This window comes from Rhinopithecus roxellana, chromosome 1, assembly GCF_007565055.1.
Source record: "Rhinopithecus roxellana isolate Shanxi Qingling chromosome 1, ASM756505v1, whole genome shotgun sequence".
NCBI lineage: Eukaryota > Metazoa > Chordata > Mammalia > Primates > Cercopithecidae > Rhinopithecus > Rhinopithecus roxellana.
Genome location: NC_044549.1, coordinates 117,743,013 through 117,762,788, shown reverse-complemented (window position 1 = coordinate 117,762,788; position 19,776 = coordinate 117,743,013). Strand labels below are relative to the sequence as shown.

Genomic DNA, 19,776 nt, shown 5'->3' with positions numbered 1-19,776 from the left:
AAAATTCTTCTCTAATATACTTTCTTATATGGATAGATAATTCCACATTTTTGTCTTTTAACCAGTGGCGTAGCTTAAATATTAGGCCACCAAAATTTTTAGAGAGGATTTCTTTCCCTTTGATTATTATAAAATAAATAGACCATGGCCTCCCAACAGCTTCTTTTTCTCTCCCCTCTCCCCCGTTTTTATATCTTTCTTCACATTCTCTGTATAGGACTCATGCCATTTTTTATATCTATACTATCAGATCTTATAAGAAGATTCTCATTCTGCAAACTTTTATTAACTATCTCCTCTGACAATAAATGTACATATGTATGTTTATTTAATTGTTTATACAGATGTGCAACTGTAGTAATGTATCATGTACAGCATGAAATGTACACAAAAAGTTAAAGAATAGGAAAAATGAAATAACATTTTAATTTTATTTCATATTATTTATTAATGATGCAAACTTTTTTCCTTTTTTGTTAGTCATAACATTTTAGTGAATCAATATTCGAACCTACTTCATTATTTAATATTTGGGATAAAAACATTCAAAAGTCTGATTCTTAGTTCAGTTAATTTTATTACTTGGTTTCAGTGGCTGCTTTAGCTGAAAAAAAAAAATCTCGTATGGATACATAGAACCATATAGCAGAAATACATAATCATATCATTATACCCTGTGTCAAAGGGTATAATGCAAAGATTTATATAAAAAATTTTGCAGATTTACATTAAAGTTTGGCAGTAGTTTCTCCATTTTCCTTGATGCCTTTCAGTTGTTCTTGCAAGCTAATCAGAATATGTTGCATTTTTGTATTTCTTTTTTTTTCTTTTTCTTTTTCTTTTTTTTTTTGAGATGGAGTCTCGCTCTGTCACCCAGGCTGGAGTGCAACAGCGCGATCTTGGCTCACTGCAGCCTCCACCTCCCAGGTTCCAGCAATTCTTCTGCCTCAGCTTCCCAGGTAGCTGGGATTACAGGCACGCACAACCACACCCAGCTACTTTTTGTATTTTTAGTAGAGACGGGGTTTCACCATGTTGGCCAGGCTGGTCTGAAATTCCAGACCTCAGATGATCTCCCTGCCTCGACCTCCCAAAGTGCTAGGATTACAGGTGTGAGCCACTGTGCCCGGCTGCATTTTTGCATTTCTAAATGGCTTGAAAGCCCATGGAGACTCTTGATTTGTAAGATTACTTAACCAGGTTTAAAAATTCTAAGTTTTCTGTATATATGATAGGACTATTTTTATGGATGACACATAATATTTTCATTAATAAGATAATATACCTGTCCAAATATCTTTGCTCAAAATGGTCTCTCCATAGAACTCATTTCCTTTGAAAAGCAATTGCTTTCTCATGAGTTCACAGATTATTTCTCATAAAATCACAGTTAACAGTGCATTTATTTATTTATTTATTTATTTATTTATTTATTTATTTGGAGACGGAGTCTCACTGTGTCACCCAGGCTGAAGTGCAGTGGCACTGCAAGCTCTGCCTTCTGGGTTCAAGCGATTCTCCTGCCTTAGCCTCCCAAGTAGCTAAGATTACAGGCACCCTGCACCACACCTGGATACTTTTTTATGTTTAGTAAAACCATGTTGGCCAGGCTGGTCTTGAACTCTTGACCTCAGGTGATCCACCTGCCTCGTCCTCCCAATGTGCTGGGATTACAGGTGTGAGTCAGTATGCCTGGCCTTATTTTGTTTTTAAATTCCCTTTACATGGCAAACTTTCATACTTTTGGCTTCACTGTTTTCACTGCAATGGCTATTTTATGGTATCTTTGCAGGAATCTTTTAAAATGACTAGTTCATTTTTATGGGGTTAGTTTAGAAGAAACAGATAATGCAATGTAAATAGCTACTTAAATGGGCATTTATAATCTACCAACTATCATACCTCAAATGAAGAGTGAGGGTGGCACTGCCCATCCCTCCTCATTGATAGGATCCTCTATCCTCGGGAGCACCTGACGACCCACATGGTCATCAGACCACAGAAGGATGCTCTGATGAATATGTGACTCCATCTAAATCCATAGTAAACTCCATGATACAATACAATACGATACAAATTAGGCCTTACATATTAAATATGAAGCTTAATTTATCTTAATCCTGAGATTAAAAACATTTTAGGAAATTAAAAGAATTAATATTTTCTTTTTTGTATCTTTTTGGAAGCTTCTGATCCACAGGGGAAGAGACGGAGAGACATATAAACCAATAACTGTATTCAACATGTAAATGCTACGTACATGAAAAAACGAATGCTATGGGAACTTGTGGGGGAAGAAGGGAGACAGACGGCAAATTCCAGAAAGTCAAAGAGAGGAGATACTTTTGAGAAGAACTTGAAGGATAAATAGGAGTATGCTGAACCAATAAGTGGGCCAAGGACATTCAAGAAGACACAAGAAAAGAGAGTGTGCTCAGGAAACACTGATTTGTTGGTTGAGGTCAGGATATAGGATGCCTGGGGGAGGGGCAGACACAAGCCTGGAGAGCTGGGTGCCATGCAGGCTGTGAGGAGATTTGCTCTGTTGGCAGCAGGGAGCTACTGAAGATTTTAAGTGGAGAAATGACCTTAGCGAAGGATATATTTCATTTACAAATGAACCATATACACATTTTATAAATAATTACATTTTTGGTAGATGTGGATAAAATTCTGTTCAATCTAATTTAACAAGTAATGATTGGCCATTATGGCAAGCGGTATCCCCAAACTTGGTGGAACAATTAAGCTGAATATTTACAATGAAATACACGAATATATGCATTTGTCCTTTAAAATTGTAATTTTCTGGAAAACTTTGACATCTGGGACAAGTTCACACTAGTATTTAGTCCTTAACAATATGTTTGGGGTTTATGTTGTAGCACTATGTTACGAATAAGGCAGTGTTATGACATTCTTCAGAGATCAAGGACATCTAAGTTCAAGGCTGCCCTATAGATATGGTATTCTATGCTATCATTAAGGTGACCACCTTTCCAGAACCCCCAATACACTTTTCTTCCTGAGAATTTATATGTGTGAAATGATTAAATCATACTTACATCCTGAAAAAAAAAAACAAAACCAAACCAATATGTATGTAGGCCAAATATCCAAGCCAATGAACTCGGCGTGTGAATTCCTTCTGCTGACAGAATATAAGCATCCTAAACCTATATATGCCACGTAGAGAGAGTGGCCTGTGTATGGTGTGGCCTTGAGAGGATAGTTTCTATTATCTGTGTCATTGTTTGGAAAGAGGTGCCAGGAGGCCTTCTTGGTTTGTCAGTGAGAACATGACAAATATTTGAAAAGACCCTTCTGTCATAAGAAATAAAGATTATTTTTATTTCTGATTAGAAAAGTAAAATATGCTTTGAAGAACACCTAGAGAAAATAAACAAGTATAAAAAAGAAAATGCATAACCACCCCAAATCAGAATTTTTAGAGGTAACAATCATTAACACTTTATATAATCTTTTTCCAAATATTTTTCTATGCTATATAAAATACACATACTTATTCAAAACTAAGTATATACTAATATACACTTTGCATCCTACTTTTAAAATTTAACATAATTACCATTCCTCATGTCATTAAACATTCTTTGAAAATTTGTTTTTAGATGGCTATACAGTATTGAGTTTTATAGATACACCATAATTAATTTAAACAATTTCTAGTTTGGGGCATTAAGTCGATTTCAATTTTTTTTTGGTATTTTTCCCCTGTAGTTATAGATAAATAAATCTGGTGATTTATTTTCTTAGGATCATTTTCTAAAAGTGAGTCGAAAGATCTGAAATCTTTCAGATAGAACTGTTGAATATTTAAACAGAGTGATTGAAATTGTTCTCTGCTTTGGCGGGAGCATACTGAGGGTATCTGGATGCTGAGGGAAAACTTAACTTTTTTTTTTTTTAGACAGAGTTTTGCTCTTGTTACCCCAGGCTGGAGAGCAATGGTGCTATCCCAGCTAACTGCAACACCCGCCTCCCTGGTTAAAGCGATTTTTTTGACTTAGCCTCCTGAGTAGCTGGCATTGTAGGCGTCCGCCACCACGCCTGGCTAGTTTCTGTATTTTTAGTAGAAACGAGGTTTCACTATTTTGGCCAGGCTGGTCTCGAACTCACTCAGGTGATCCGCCTGCCTCGGCCTCCCAAAGTGCTGGGATTACAGGCGTGAGCCACTGTACCCGGCAGGAAAACTTAACTTCCATGTATTCATTCCTTCAGGAAATATTTATTCAGTGCCTCTTGTGTCCCAGGCTCCGCGCTAGGTGCCAGCTTGCAGCAGGAAGCAGGAGAGCACGTTCACTACCCTTCTGTCTTGCCTGCATTTACATAGATAGCAATGGCGATCTGGGTCTCTCTTTCTAAGTCCGAGCCTCTTTGCTCCCGGCCGCCATCTCTCCCCTCAGAGTGGTCCTTGGGGGCTTCACTTCAGGGCACGTTTATGGTGTCTTCCAGCCCTTGTTGTATTTAGAGCTATCTTGGGGAAAAGTTGTGAAGTGTGTCTTTGGGACCCTGGCCTCTCCCTTCTGTACCGGAGTCCCCTTAACTCCCTCTCAGGCACCCAGGGACCTCAGAATATTTTTTTTCTCATGGCTTGTGAAAACCTGCTTTCTCAGAAGGAACTGATGATGTCAGTCTTTCATATCTCAACGTGGGTGAATTAAGACGCTGTGTTCCTTCTTTCAGGGGGAGTTAACTGTGAAGGCACTTAACAATCTCCTTATTGAGGAACGCCAGACTTTGTTTCCAATGGAGGAATTTCTGGCATCAGAGAGCAGATAGAGCAGAGGTGCTTTCTTCTGCTTCTCCTCAAGGCTCACAGCTTGCTGTGGAAGCATCCTTGGAAGACATCTCCTTCCCTGCCCTTTCCACCAACGTTGGTTAATCCAATCTCCACCTTCTCTTACAAGATTGACATGGTGAGTGAGGAAGCCAAGGACATTGCATCTACATCTTAAACTTAATCCCAGTACATGAAAGGGGCTGCTTTGGAAATAGAACTTCATGAAACAGGGAAATCCTGTGACCAGGAAACCCCTCACTCCTCCCCATCCCACCCTGTGAGGGGTGTCTCCACTAGGAAGGAAATTAAATCAGTCTTCCAGCCACCAGAATTGAATTGGGATGGACTATTTCCTCTTTGGATTATGTTCCAAATTGCATTCCTCTTGCTCTGTTTGAAGTTAATTAGAGTCACAAATCATTCGTATTTCCCCTCTCTGAAGGAAAGCCTGCTGCAGTGCTTATCTCATCGAGTTAATTGACCTACAAAGGGCTCATTCCTTCCTAAAACCACTCTGCATGGCTCTGATGGGTAAGCATCAGGCTAACACATATATATAATAAAAGCTCGGAAAGTTTGAATTTTTAGGTTGTAGAAATGGGAGCACGTGGTTTTCTCTCTGAGCCTCAGAGCTGGGTGTTTTTTCTGCCCTGGATTTGATTGAGGTTGATGAGAGAATGGAAGGACCTATCCTCAACTCAGGTGGGGAAAGAAGTGGAAGAGAATTTGGCACAGAAAGGGCTCTCTTTGCCAGTCAGCGAACTGTTGATAGCTGGAAATAAAATGTGGAAGAACTGTTTGGCTTATGAAGATGTCCTGAATTTTTAATGGAGTATTTCTTATTTTTTAAAATTTCAACTTTTATTTTAGATACAGGGGTCCATGTGCAGCTTTGTCACCTGGGGATATTGCGTGATGCTGTGGTTTGGAGTATAGGTTCCATCACCCAGGTAGTGAGCATAGCACCCTATAGGTAGTTCTTTCCCACCCCCAAGTAGTCCACAGTGACTGTTGTTCCCATATTTATATCCATGAGTGCTCAGTGTTTAGCTCCCACTCATAAGTGAGAACATGTGGTATTTGGTTTTCTGTTCCTATGTTAATTTGTTTAAGATTATGGCCTCCAGCTGCATCCATGTTGCTGCAAAGGACATGATTTCATTCTTTTTTATGGCTGCATAGTATTCCATGGTATATCTGTACCACATTTTCTTTATACAATCTACCATTGATGGGCACCTGGGTTGATTCCATGTCTGTGCTATTGTGAATGGTGCAGTGATGAACGCATAAGTTCATGTGTCTTTTTGGCAGAAAGTAGAACCATTATTTTCTTTTGGGTATATACCCAGTAATGGGATTGCTGGGTCGAATGGTAGCTCTGTTTTTTTTTTGTTTTTGTTTTTTTGAGATAGAGTCTCGCTCTGTTGCTCAGGCTGGAGTGTAGTGGTGTGATCTTGGCTCACTGCAACCTCCATTTCCTAGGCTCAAGTGACTCTCCTGCCTCAGCCTCTCAAGTAGCTGGGATTACAGATGTGTGCAACCACATCTGGCTAATTTTTGTATTTTTAGAGATGGGGTTTCACCATGTTGGCCAGGCTGTTCTTGAACTCCTGACCTCAAGTGATCCACCTGCCTCAGCCTCCCAAAGAGCTGGGATTACAGGAGTAAGCCACTGTGCCTGGCCTGTTTTAAGTTCTTTGAGAAATCTCCACAACCTGGATGTTAGGCTTTTGCTGGATGCATAGTTTGTGAAAGTATTTAATTTTTTTTTTTTGAGACAGTGTCTTGCTCTGTTGCCCAGGCTGGAGTGCAGTGGCAAAATCATGGCTTACTGCAGCCTTGAGCACCAAAGCTCAAATGATCCTCCCACCTCAGCCTCCTGAATAGCTGGGACTACAGGCATCTGCCACCACACCTGGCTAATTTTCATATTTTTTTGTATGGATGGGATTATCATGTTGCCTAGGCTGGTCAAGGGTTCCACCCACCTCAGCCTCCTGAGTAACTGGGATTACAGGCTGGGATTACCACCATGCCTAGCTAAATTTTGTATTTTTTTGTAGAGACTGGGTTTCCTCATATTTCTCAGGCTGATCTTGAACTCCTGGGTTCAAGCAATCTACCTGCCTCAGGCTTCCAAAGTGCTAGGATTATAGGTGTGAGTCACCGAGCTTGACTGATTGGCTTATTTCACTCAGCATAATGTTTTCAAAGTTCATCCATGTTATAGCATATGTCAGAATGTCCTTCCTTTTTAAGCTGAATATTCCATTGTATGTATAGGTCACATTTTGCTTATCCATTCACTCATTGGTGGACAATTGAGTTGTTTTCATGTTTTAGCTATTGTGAATAATGTTGTTATGAACATGGGTGTACAAATATTCTTAGAAATGTTGCTTTCAATTCTTTTAGATATATACACAGACATGGAATTGCTGGATTATATGGTAATTATACGTTGAATTTTTTGGGGAACTGCCACACTGTTTCTTTTTTGTTTGTTTTTGTTTTGTTTTGAGACAGAGTCTCACTCTGTTGCCCAGGCTGGAATGCAGTGGCACAATCTCAGCTCCCTGCAGCCTCAAACTCCCAAGTTCAAGCAATCCTCACACCTCAGCCTCCCAAGTAGCTGGGATTACAAGTGTGTAACACCACGTCTGGCTAATTTTTGTATTTGTAGTAGAGATGGGGTTTGACCATGTTGGGAAGGCTGGTCTCAAACTCCTGACCTCAAGTGATCCGCCGGCCCCAGCCTCCCAAAGTGCTGGGAATACTGGTGTGAACCCCCGTGCCCGGCCATGGAACTGCCATACTGTTTTTTTTTTTTTTGAGACGGAGTCTGGCTCTGTCGCCCAGGCTGGAGTGCAGTGGCCAGATCTCAGCTCACTGCAAGCTCTGCCTCCTGGGCTTACGCCATTCTCCTGCCTCAGCCTCCCGAGTAGCTGGGACTACAGGTGCCCGCCACATCTCCCGGCTAGTTTTTTGTATTTTTTAGTAGAGACGGGGTTTCAACGTGTTAGCCAGGATGGTCTCGATCTCCTGACCTCATGATCCGCCCATCTCGGCCTCCCAAAGTGCTGGGATTACAGGCTTGAGCCACCACGCCCAGCCCGCCATACTGTTTTTCATAGAGTTTATACCCTTTTACATTCCCATCAGTACACAACGGTTCTAATTTTTTCACATCCTCCCCAATACTTGTTATTAAATAACCTTTTAATTTTAAGACCCATGTAATAAGGTTGTATTTTGGAATATTAATCCAATTATTTTTGATCGTGGTAATCCCTACTTCTAAATTGTTCTGTGACTCCTCTTGGATACTATTTGTAGCCTCTTCCATGGAAAAAAAAAAAAAAAGGGCAATTCTTTCACCAGTTATGAGGTTATTGTCCCCAGAAGGACATATGCAAGATAATATGTAGAAGGAGTCCTTGTCAGAAGGAACGAAGAGTGGAAACCCAGGCCCTGCTGGTCCTGATGGATAGTGGGCAGGGGAAGAGAAATAGAGGTAGAACAGAGGGGGAAAAATCCTTGTCCAGGCTTCCCCTCCTCTGTGGGTGGAGGTATGGTAGGAGTGAGAAATCCTGAAAACATTGTATATTGGGGGTAATGGTATATGTAGTTGGAAAGGATATAAGCAGTGATGTGCTGGTAAATGTTTACAGCCAGCTCTCTGAGAGAGAAAAACAGATCCGATTTTGTAGCATTTTCCAATTCCCATGGTGTAAATTCTTCCACTACGGCTGAGTTCAAGCTACCGATGTGAATTCACTAAACACAGAGTTGGGAAGAGATGTGCAATAGCTCGTCATTATGTAGATACAGATACAATAATTGTAAATAACCTCGAGAGCATAGATAACAGTAAAACATGGTAAAATAGTTTTGAGTATTTATTGGCTTTGTTTTCATTGTAATTAATTTATTTGTAAGTTTATAGAACTTAAGTTTTAATAATATTGCATTTAGCAACTGACTCACAAAAGTCGTAAGTTGCCAATCATTTTCATGAGCAAGCTGCAGCGCATCATTGGCTCCAAGTCTCAATGAGCAGAGCTCAGGAATGAATGTGTATTATTAGTGAAGGAAGTGGCTGGATACTCGAGCCTAAGGTGGTGATCCTGGTTCCCCAAGACTCAGGGTGACATGCAGTGGATTCTAAAGTGCTGAGGGCTCGCTGGGTCAGCCCAGGCCTGGAGTCTGAGGGAAGAGGCATCATTGTGCAGGAACTTCAGAACTGGGTTCAGTGCCAGCCCTGCAGACTTTGAAAGTGAATGTCATCACGAAGCCCACATGGCTGGATGGGCCAGGTTCTCCTCAGTGGACTGTCCAGGGGCAGTCCAGGTAGCTATTCTGCAGGAGCATTGGCTAAGGGTCCAGAGCACCCTAGTTCTCATCTGCACCCCTCTCCTTATGAGATCACAGAAGCTCTGTTTCCAGAAGTCATTTGGAGAGAAGCAAGGAGGAGGGGAGGAAATCCAAAAGACTGAGCATTTATCCCAAAGGGACTCAGTCATCTAAAAACACTAAATGGAAATCAACTGGGATTCCATCATACCTTAATACATTTAAGACATGATTACACAATACATTTATGTATAAAACATTAACACATTTATGGGTTGTTTTTCTTCCCCTGCTATCCAGGCAGGTGGACTGTTGCAAGGGAGATCACTGAGTTGCAGGAAATAAAGAGATGACATTGTCTTTGCATCCCATGTGATATGGAAAATATGTGGCCCTGCTACACCCTCTACCTTTTTCTCCAGGTATCACCACCTGCACCATCAAGTAAGATCAATTAAGCCACCATCAATGCTATGGTAATTTGGTTTGGGCCTGTAGACAAGTACCGTTCTTCTAAATGTTCTTTAAAATAAATGGGGGCAATGAACTGAATGTTCTGTATTAGATGTAAGATGGTGCAGAAGGTGTGGGGGGCTGTGGCTTGAGTAGGACTGTACCGGGAGTGGGGTAATTAATCAGGCAGTGTAGTAAGCACGGTCCCTGACAGAGGGTACCCTTGTTAGAAGAACATGAGAGGGAGACAGCGCCACATCAGGTTCTCCTGAGAGCCCACTAAAGTGTAACTTTCATATTCTCCTCATGGAAGTAAAGTAAATTTAAAGAGGTAGGATGGCACTGACTTTCTTCAAATTTAATTAGTCGATTTAAATTTTTAAAATGTTTTATTCTGAAAATGAATTTTCCACAATAATGCAATTCAAAATGAGCTCATTTATCTGGCTTTTCTACAAAGGACAATTGAAACACTTAAGGCGAAATTCACTTATTCATCTCCATTTAAGAATGGAAAAAAAGTAACAGACTTCAGGTTTTGGTGAAGGTAACAAAATATGGGAAGGCTCCTTTTTCTTTTCTTTCTTTTTTTGGTAGTCTCTTGTGTAAAAGCTTCACATCACTATGGATATGTTATAGTAAGACACTTTTGTTTCTGACTTTTTTATAAACCCATTTTTAAATTTAAAGGCACACAATAAAGCTTTATGCGTTTATTAAAATATACACATTTTGTTAAATTTCAAATTTTCCCTTAGTATCTTGATAAATCAATATTATTGTCAACACCACACATTTGAAAATAAAACACATTTCATAATACATTGCATATTATTTCTTTCTTCATGATACACTACATTGTACAGTGCACTGATGGGAATTAAAAACCACAAAACGAACAAACTTTAACAAATACAGCAATTTCATACCAAAAAAAAAAAAAATAGCAGAGAACAACACTAGGAATTACCATCTGCAAATGCAAGTTGTACTTCTCAAGGACCAAATAAAAAATAAACAAGTTAGTAAAATTTACAAGCTGTATTTATAACTTTGGATATGAATTAAACAGTAACGTTTCTTTTCCACAGTGAGAAAAGCTAGAATGTGGAGTCCTGTCATCAGATGGTGTGACTACATGGAATGAGGACTATAGCTGCTCTCTTAAAAACCTGCAGCCCCCTCTCTCAGCCCAGACAGTTGAGGTATTTATGCACCATCATAAAATTAGCAGTATCTTTGCTTTGGAAAGTGGGGGTTTATAATTTCCAGTGTAAATCCTCGCCTTTGGGAGTGTAAATGATACAAGTATATCAGCAACTGCCAAGACCAATTGACAGATGTGCATGGAACATTCTCCTCATCTCCAAATCAGAATGAACACAGTCATTTAAAGTCTGCACTGCAGGCGAAATTCACATGACTCACAATTCCCTTTAGCCAATGTTACCAATGTCAGTGTCAAGAACACTTAATAGAAAGAAAAGAAAAGCACAGAGTGAGTCCCTACCATAAAAATCCAGGCTGCCTCTGTTTCCTAGTTCTAATATAAGCCATTTTCTTTCCTTATGTGTACCAACATGTACTAAATGTCCCAGAGAGTAAGAAATTAGAACTACCTACTGTCCGAAGACCTTAAGCCCAAAGCTATCTGTGAAAGTCCTATAGGGATTTTGTAATTCTGTGTGTGTGTGCAGAACACAGTTAAACGATTTTTTCTTTTTTTGAGACAGAGTTTCGCTCTTGTTGCCCAGGCTGGAGTGCAATGGTGCGATCTCGACTCACCGCGACCTCCACCTCCCGGGTTCAAGCGATTCTCCTGCCTCAGCCTCCCAAATAGCTGGGATTACAGGCATGCAACACCACACCCAGCTAATTTTGTATTTTTAGTAGAGATGGAGTTTCTCCATGTTGGTCAGACTGGTCTTGAACTCCCAACCTCAGGTGATCCACCCGCCTCGGCCTCCCAAAGTGCTGGGATTATAGGCGTGAACCACCATGCCCAGGCCAGTTTAATGATTTTGTACACTGTTTTAGTTGATAATGCAGAACACATATTCTCCTTTGATGGGCTACAAAACTTCCACTCACCCCTTGTGGGCTCTAAGTCCTAAAAAAAGAACACTCTATTTTCTTAGAGAAGTAATTTTGGCAAAAGGTGACTGCCTAGGTATTTCAGAATGATGCATGCATTACTCAAGCAGAGCAAGAAGAGGAAAGCATTTTAAAAAGGAAGTTGCTCTTGAGGAGAGAAAAAAAATGAAAACAGCCTTTCTTCTAAAAGTCTTAGAGAAAATAAAAGTAGGACATAGGACCAACAATTATGCACACGAAAGGGGCTTTTTGCTACCCATCCCCATTCCCAGTGAGAAATACAAGTTAAACTCCTTGGTGAAACTTCAGCTTTCTGGTTCCTGCTTGTGGTGGGGTCTGCGGTTTGGGATGCTGTTTCTGCACTTGCCCTCTGTTTAATTTCAAATACTCTTTCATGGCCAGGCCACCACTGGTTACCTGCTGGTGCCTCTCTGTCTTAGGATCTCCAGAGGTCTTTGCAGACACATGGGTCCTCAGTTTCAGGGAGCTACACAGGTACAGGGGAAGCAGAGGCTCTGTGAAAACTTTGGATAGAAACATCTTCCTTGACATGACTTGTTCCAAACAGCATGAAAATGCAGTGCTGGCACACAGCCCTTGTGGCAACCTCTGGAGTGTGTTTCCTTTGCTCTCCTCTCTTTCTCCTCATAGGAAGTTCGGGGCACCTCTGCACTGCTCACTGACCTGAGGCTTAAACCCCAAGAGTGGACCCCTACCTGCTGCATAGACTCCTTAAGCAGACCTCCGCTCTGGCTTCAGACACATTTTCTGATTTCTGACTTTTCCACACAATAAGACATTCTAATCTGAGATTCATAATTAGGTAAACCTGTGACTGGCCCTCCATGGACTTTCCTCTGACATCTTGGGCCCCTGGTAAAACCTAGTGCGAAAGCGGACAGCAATTTTCTCCAGTCCTCTATGTGGATTTTCGACCTGATGTAGCTTCTGTTTATGTTGCAGGTAAGAGGTGGCTCCTTGTAAGATAGACTTCCAACAAATGTTGGATGTCTAACAAATGTTGGATTTGTCTTCCAATAAAAGAAAGGATGTCAGGTTTACCAACCCTTTTTAGCAGAATAGAGGAGAGAGATTTCTTTGAAGGAGTTTGTGTTTTGTTTTCTAATAATTACTAGATTCATATTCTGTCTGACCCATAGATTCTGAAGAAGGATGGATTGTTAAATTCAACAACTCCCTTCCGCCTGCCATTTATTTAAACAGATTTATCATGACATTTATGTAGGCATTTGATTAGCAACTAGTTTGTTACTAAGAAGTAGAACTGGCACATGCCTATAATACCAGCTACTCAGGAGACTGAGGCAGGAGAATCGCTTGAACCCAGGAGGTGGAGGTTGCAGTGAGCCAAGATCATGCCACTGCACTCTAGCCTGGGCGACAGAGTGAGACTCTGTCTCAAAAAAAAAAAAAAAAAAAAAAAAAAAAAAAAAAAAAGTAGCACTCAAGCTCAGTAAAACCTGGAGCTGAGGTTTTACTGTTTAGATTAGATGGATATAACAAGTTGTTAGGTTTGGTTGTTGAAACCTATTGTTGAAAACTTTAAAGTGGCTGTTAAATTGTGTTGCCTGTCCACGTATTAAACGACTATATTTCTCTTAGGTTAATGATGAACGCAGACACAGGACTCAAAGTACAGCTATTTTCCCCTTTGATTTGTTAAATCAACTTGGAGTGTATATGTGGCTTGTTAGTTCCTTGCATAGGCAACGAAGCCACTGTCTCAGCTTTCTTAAAGTTCAGCCTTCCTGGATTCACACTTTTGTCAGTTCCCCAATTATTTCCCACTCTCTCACCCGAGGAAAGCCAGCCAGCTCGGTGTGACATTCAAGTCTCTCTGTGAGTGAGCCCTCACCTGCCTTCCTAGCATTATTTCTTATTGTTGCATGTATAAGTCATGCGTAAATCATGTGCTCCAGGCAAACTAGCTCCTTGCTTTCACTTGATGGAGGCACAGCACAAATTCTTAGTCAGAGGACAGCCAGCTAGTAGACCTTACTCATACTGATCCTTTGCCTGGCATGCCTTTCTCTCATTTCTACTTGATAAAATTGTGCCCATTTCACAAGTTCCGACACACGTGTGACATTCTTTATGACCTTTCCAGAGGAAGAAGGCTTTCTTCATATTTGAACTGCCACAGCACATTACAACTCCCTCATCTCACCTGACACTTTCACTATTGTTCTTTATTTATATATCCCATTTCCCCTATTTCATTTTTCTTTTTAAGAGACAGGGTATTCTTCTGTTACCCAGGCTGTAATACAGTGGCGTGATCATAGCTCACTGCAGCCTTGAACCCCTGGACTCAAATGATCCTCCTCCCTCAGTCTCTCAACTATCTGGGATAATAGGCACATGCCACCACACCAGGCTCTATTTCCTCTATTTCTTAAGAGCTGGATTTTTATCTGACTTACGGTATCAGTATCTGCCACAGTACATAATAGGCACTCCACAGATAATTGTTGAATAAATATTTCATTTTCCTCCAATTCATTCATTCTGTTAATCATCAGGTATTTCTTGAATACACACTATATGCTAGGCACATGTAGCTAGCAAAATCTAGGTCTGAAGCTTATCTGTGGATTTTAATGACCTATGCTATTTCAAACCTTTGCCCGCCTGAGGAAAAATTTGTTCTTATCATGCAGAAGTGCTTGTTCTTGTCATTGCCAGCGATTCCATTATTTTTCATGGTGCCCCTCATCGGCAAATTTAGTAAAGCATATCAGGGTTCTGCATTTATGCACTAAATATACATCTAGTTTTGTCTAATCCTTTCTGTTTCTATTTTTATTTGCCCTGAGTTTCTCACTTAATTTTTGTTTTGTATTATATATATTTTAGTAACTGCCTCAAATCCTTTTGAAATGAAGCAGAGTACCAACAAATAAGTAGAATAAAATCTGAAAAAATAAAGTAATTGGCTCCAAACCACAAATCCACACAATGAAATCTCACTCAGAGAGCTTTTGCTATTCAGAATTCAATAAAGTGTAGGTCTTCCTTGGACTCCCTTCAAGGGGCGAAGTTTCTAAGATAGTTATAAGGTGATCTCACTTTTAATGTGGTCCCACAAATACATCGTTTAGAAACCTGTTAGGAAAATAATAATATTGTCATTCTAGTGATTGATGATATTTGAAAGTTACATTGTGAAATCTGGGACTGTTTCACAGAAGTTGGTAAACCCGAGGACAAACATGTCTATGTACCTGAAAAAACTTTTTCTATCTTAGTGATTTTCTTTTTTTAAACTAAGGTTTCTAGGGAGGTGATCTATCAACTTCAGAAAAATAAAGAGAGTTAAGCTTAAAGTATACAAATATACTATTCAGAAAAAATGGCTCCTGAAATGAGAGTGGTTCATAGAATCTGCACAAAATCAATAGCAATGGTGTTAACCAAAGCATACATTTTCCATTCCCATCCTATAGAAATTGAATTCATCTGCCACCAGGCTATTGTTACTTTAATACTTGAACCTCACTAATAAAAGGAAGCTCTTTCACCTGCATTAAGAGTTTGCTATTTTGCACTCCTAATTCACTATTCTCATATTTAATGAATACAACCCGATCTCATCTCTCTAGATGTGTATCAAGCTTAACAGACTGTATTTAAACCAGGCAGATTTGTTGAGTCCTATAGCCAATTCAAAACTTTGTTTTCAAAAGATGACTGATAATTAGTTTACAATTAATTCCCAATGATGTAGTTCACAGAGTAAGCACTGTATCTTTATGGTTAACTCTAGGGAAGAGAAAACACAGCATTGTCAAGCATGACATTAAAATGATAAAATGACCTCAGGAAACCAGAGTTCTAAACAATGACTACAGAAGAATAAAAAATATCTAGAAAATTTCAGTTATTTAATTTAATGGTGCACACTGGCTATGATTACGATATGTAATTTATGTAAAGCATATTTTTAAAAAACTAGTTTCAATTGATCTTTATATGTATGTTAAAACTGAGTGCATCAGCCTGGAGACTTGTCAAGTTTGTTGTTTTATCTGCATTTACCAGGCTCCGGTGCTGCTCATCCATGGACTGTAGCCCCCAAGGGCAGATGCCATGCTTCTATTCATTCCTGTCACTTAGCATTTGGTCTATTCTCAACCAGTGTTAGTTGAATGAAAAAATGGACTTTTACCTCCTTGCCATAATCCTAAAGCATGCCAAGAGGGCATGAGCCTCAGCCTTTCAGAAAGAACAGACTTGAGTGTTAGCGAATATGTTCTGGAAAACGTTTGGCATACTGATACATCCAGAAGAGAAAGGACAAAGAATTTCTTCTTTTGTCCCTCTTTCAGGAAATCCTCACAGAGATTTTATTAATACCTTGATTACTTTTAATAGCTTGGTTAATTTTATGATAACTCGATTCAAATTGTGCCTTCACATACGTTTGTATACATCTCAGTGCAGCCACAGGAATCGTTGTAACCTGAGAGTAGAATTTATATTATAGCCCACGTGTATTTTCTTCCTTTGCAAATTCTCTCATCTATTCTGTTTCTGAGAAAATTCTTTTAGTAGCCCCTTCTATGGCCCAAATTTACATCTTACCAGGTAGATATTTCTTTGGGCTTTAGTGAAACTCATCTGGGAAATAACAGGAAAAAAAATATACCTCTGAAAGTGAGCTACCCCCAAGGAATAAGGTTCAGAAGTGAAATGTGATCTCATGGAATGCAACTACCTAAGTAGCTGTACTTCAACCTATTTTGTTTTCAGAGTAGCACACACCAATCAAGTGGTTTCATATCTCAAAAAACTACAGAATTTATAATTTTAGAAATACGAAAGAGAATTTGCAATGTGATCTCAGTGGCTGGGTCACTTCTCCTTGTAAAGATTTTTATCTGATTATAAAACAAACAACCTACTTCTTCAAGGCGTATCAGTGCCATGAAATCATGCTCCACCTTTGCCCTCTTTCATCATGTCACCAGAAGTCTGGTATAAGAGAGGCCATGACAGAGAGTTAATTTCTGCCAATGCTCTCTGGCCTTCACTGCAAGAAATGGTTATTTAATTTTCTTCTGGGCATTTACGTAGAACTTTGATGGTGCTTCTTACCATATTACTGGGTCTGCATGACCGCTTTACGGTGAATCTGAAACCATTGGGAAAATGGTCTCAGAGTCCCTGACCTTTGCTGGATCCTAAAATTCTAGTTTGGAAGCTGTGAGAATGTTGGTGAATAAAAAGAAGCATGTGTCTTTTCCATGAATTAATTTTGGGTGAGATGGCAGGATAAAATGATGCTTGCTCAGGAAGTGCCAGTGCCCACCTACCCACCCTGACCTTGGGGAGCAGCGCTCAGCCTGACATGCTAAGAACAGAGCTTTGTTCCCGTGTCTCAGGTGACTGAAATTCTGCCTTCTGCCCAGAGCCCCTGCTTGGGCTTCAACCAGCAAAGCAAAGGCCTAGGAAACATTTGCTACCATCAGCCCTGATGGTTGTACCTAAGATGGAATTTCAGATAGCCTCTTGTTTATTTATTTATTTATTTTAACAAGGCGACCAGCTAGGGGACCCAGGTTAAGCCCTTCAACAGAACTATCCTGAAGAGCAAAAGTGGCAAATGACAGGCTATGACTAGGGATTGAATCTGGGGAAGGCTGGATTTGTGAAATGAGAGCCAAAAAAGTTTTCACCTTCTAGCCCACAGGTTAAGTTACTGAAAATCAATCATCACCATTTCTACCCACTTGTGTGTTTCTCCTACTCTGGAGAGTAATCTAACTCATCATTTGCAATCAGGGCCTCTGAGTTCTGTTTGTGTTTGCTTTTGCTCTTCGCTTTGCTACTTGTCCGGCCGTTTGCCTTCACATCTGACATCTGTTGGTAATAGAAGCCTTTGTCTTCGGTGGGTCCGCCCCAGTCCTCTTGGCTCTCACCCTCTGTGGCGTAGGAGAAACCCTCCTCCACTGAGAAGGGGTCATCCACGTCGTAGCGTTGGTACGTGCTTTGGTGCAGGGCCTCTTCTCGAGCGCTGATTTCCAGGGTGCTGTTCCAGATGCCATATCCAAAATAAATGAGCAGACCTGTTGGGCGAGGGGAAAGGTACAGGTGAATAAGCAATTGCTTTGGGATCCTGGGACTAGCAGAGAGATCACCTTCAAGGATGAAATCAAACTGGGGGTAGGGGGGATGTATTTTCTTTGGTTTACGTGGTGTTTTGAAAATACTTGAATTAGATACCTTTTAAAAATTGGGAGATCTTGCATTAAGCAACCCATATTAACAGTTTTTCCTAAAAAAGTCAAAAGGTTTGACAACACTGCATCCACATTTCTACATGGTGATTTTTGGCTGGTGGTGAGAACTAGCTGCCTCTTTAGACAGGACACGGGGTCTCTAGGTTACCTCAGTCCCCACCTCCCCTGCTGACATCCAGCTCATTACACTCATATAGCTGCCAGCTAGGAATTTGCATTTTCTACCCCGGGTGCAATATTTATGGATCAGCAACAGTATTCCCAGCCTTCTTATAAGATTTTGTTGCACAAGTATACATATGTAACAAACCTGCACGTTATGCACATGTACCCTAGAACTTAAAGTATAATTATAATAATAAATAAATAAAAAGATTTTGTTATTCTCTGCCTCCACTTAGGGACTCCATCTCTGGTTTCACCTCTTAGCAGCATGCATATATTATCCTGTGATTTACCTTGCCGTTTTACACTCACTAAAGGCGTAATATATCATGGCCACTTCAAGCTCCCTGCTTTCTTCTGTGTGATCTTAGAGTGTCTGGTGCATGCTACTATTATGTCCCTTAGAACATCTGTTGTGTGATTATCTGCACAGGGTCATTTCTATTTTATAGACTCTGCAGAAAATTAGCACTTAATGTTTGTTGAATGAATGTGTGAGAACTCCTGATAAGCATGAAATGTCCAGTGCAACCTCTGTGTTGATGTCATCCGAATCAAGGGAAAGAAACTTTCCCCCTTGTTAATATGTAGCATTCATACATGCTAATGTTTCATTTCTATGATTTAAAAAACATAAATAAAAGTCATTTATGAGTCCCCATTTTCTTTTCCTTTTCTTTTTTTTTTTTGAGACAGGGTCTCACTGTTGTCCAGGCTGGAGTGCAGTGGCATGATCTCAGCTCACTACAATCTCTGCCTCCTGGGCTCAAGCCATTCTCCTGCCTTGGCCTCTTGAGTAGTTGGGACCACAGGCATGTGCCACCACGCCCAGCTAATTTTTGTATTTTTGTAGAGATGGGGTTTCACCATGTTGCCCAGGCTGGTCTCAAACTTTTGGACTCAAGTGATCCGCTTCCACTTCCCAATGTGCTGGGATTACAGGCATGAGCCATCAGGCCTGGCTTGAGTCCCCATTTTCTATCTTGAATAGACTCTGAAGGTTCAGGGCCTGGAAGTCTGAGAATCATAACCTTGGAGTCCAAAGAACATGATAAGTAAGAGTGTGGGCTCTGTGTTCAAATCCTGCCTTCATCACTATTAGCTGTATAACCCTGGTTCCATTAGCCTCTCTGTTCCTCAGCATTCTCTGTAAAACTTTGAGAGCTATAGCAACCTTCTTAACATGGGAGTGCCTGAGGATGAAATGAGGTACTTCTCAGGTGGTTCTCAACCCTTGCTGACTGCACTTGAAAGCCACCCAGGGGCGTTTTTTGAACCACTCTGATACCCTAACCCATCCTGGAGATTCTGATTTAATTAGTCTGCAGTGTAACCCAAGCATAGGTATGTTTTTAAAACTCCACAGGTGATTCCAATGGTCAGCGTGTCCCTGAGATAATGAACTGTGCCTGATGCATGTGTTCCACTGCCCACTCAGCCCACATTATGGCCCAGCCACTGGGTTCCACACAGTATGCAACCTCCTTCCCAGGCCCTAACGTCCTCCTCTGAGTAGCACCAGTCTCTTTGACTTTGCTAACCCTGCAGGCATCTGCTGGGCTGGTTTGTTTAGAACCGCAAGTCAAGCCTGCTTTGCTGCTGTGGTGCTTGAGAAATCTTGCTCTCTTTTGAATTTGAAGT

At 40.5% G+C, this 19,776-nt stretch overlaps 1 protein-coding gene across 1 annotated transcript in view; it reads right to left on the bottom strand.

Moving 5' to 3' along the window:
• Positions 1 to 17,191: 17,191 nt before the first annotated feature.
• SLC7A14 (solute carrier family 7 member 14) overlaps positions 17,192 to 19,776 on the bottom strand; it is a 117,823-nt gene continuing 115,238 nt past the window's right edge. The window contains exon 8 of the mRNA XM_010371594.2: positions 17,192 to 17,796. Coding sequence (XP_010369896.1) covers positions 17,474 to 17,796 — 323 coding nt within the window. The 3' untranslated portion in view covers positions 17,192 to 17,473. The remainder of the gene's footprint in view (positions 17,797 to 19,776) is intronic.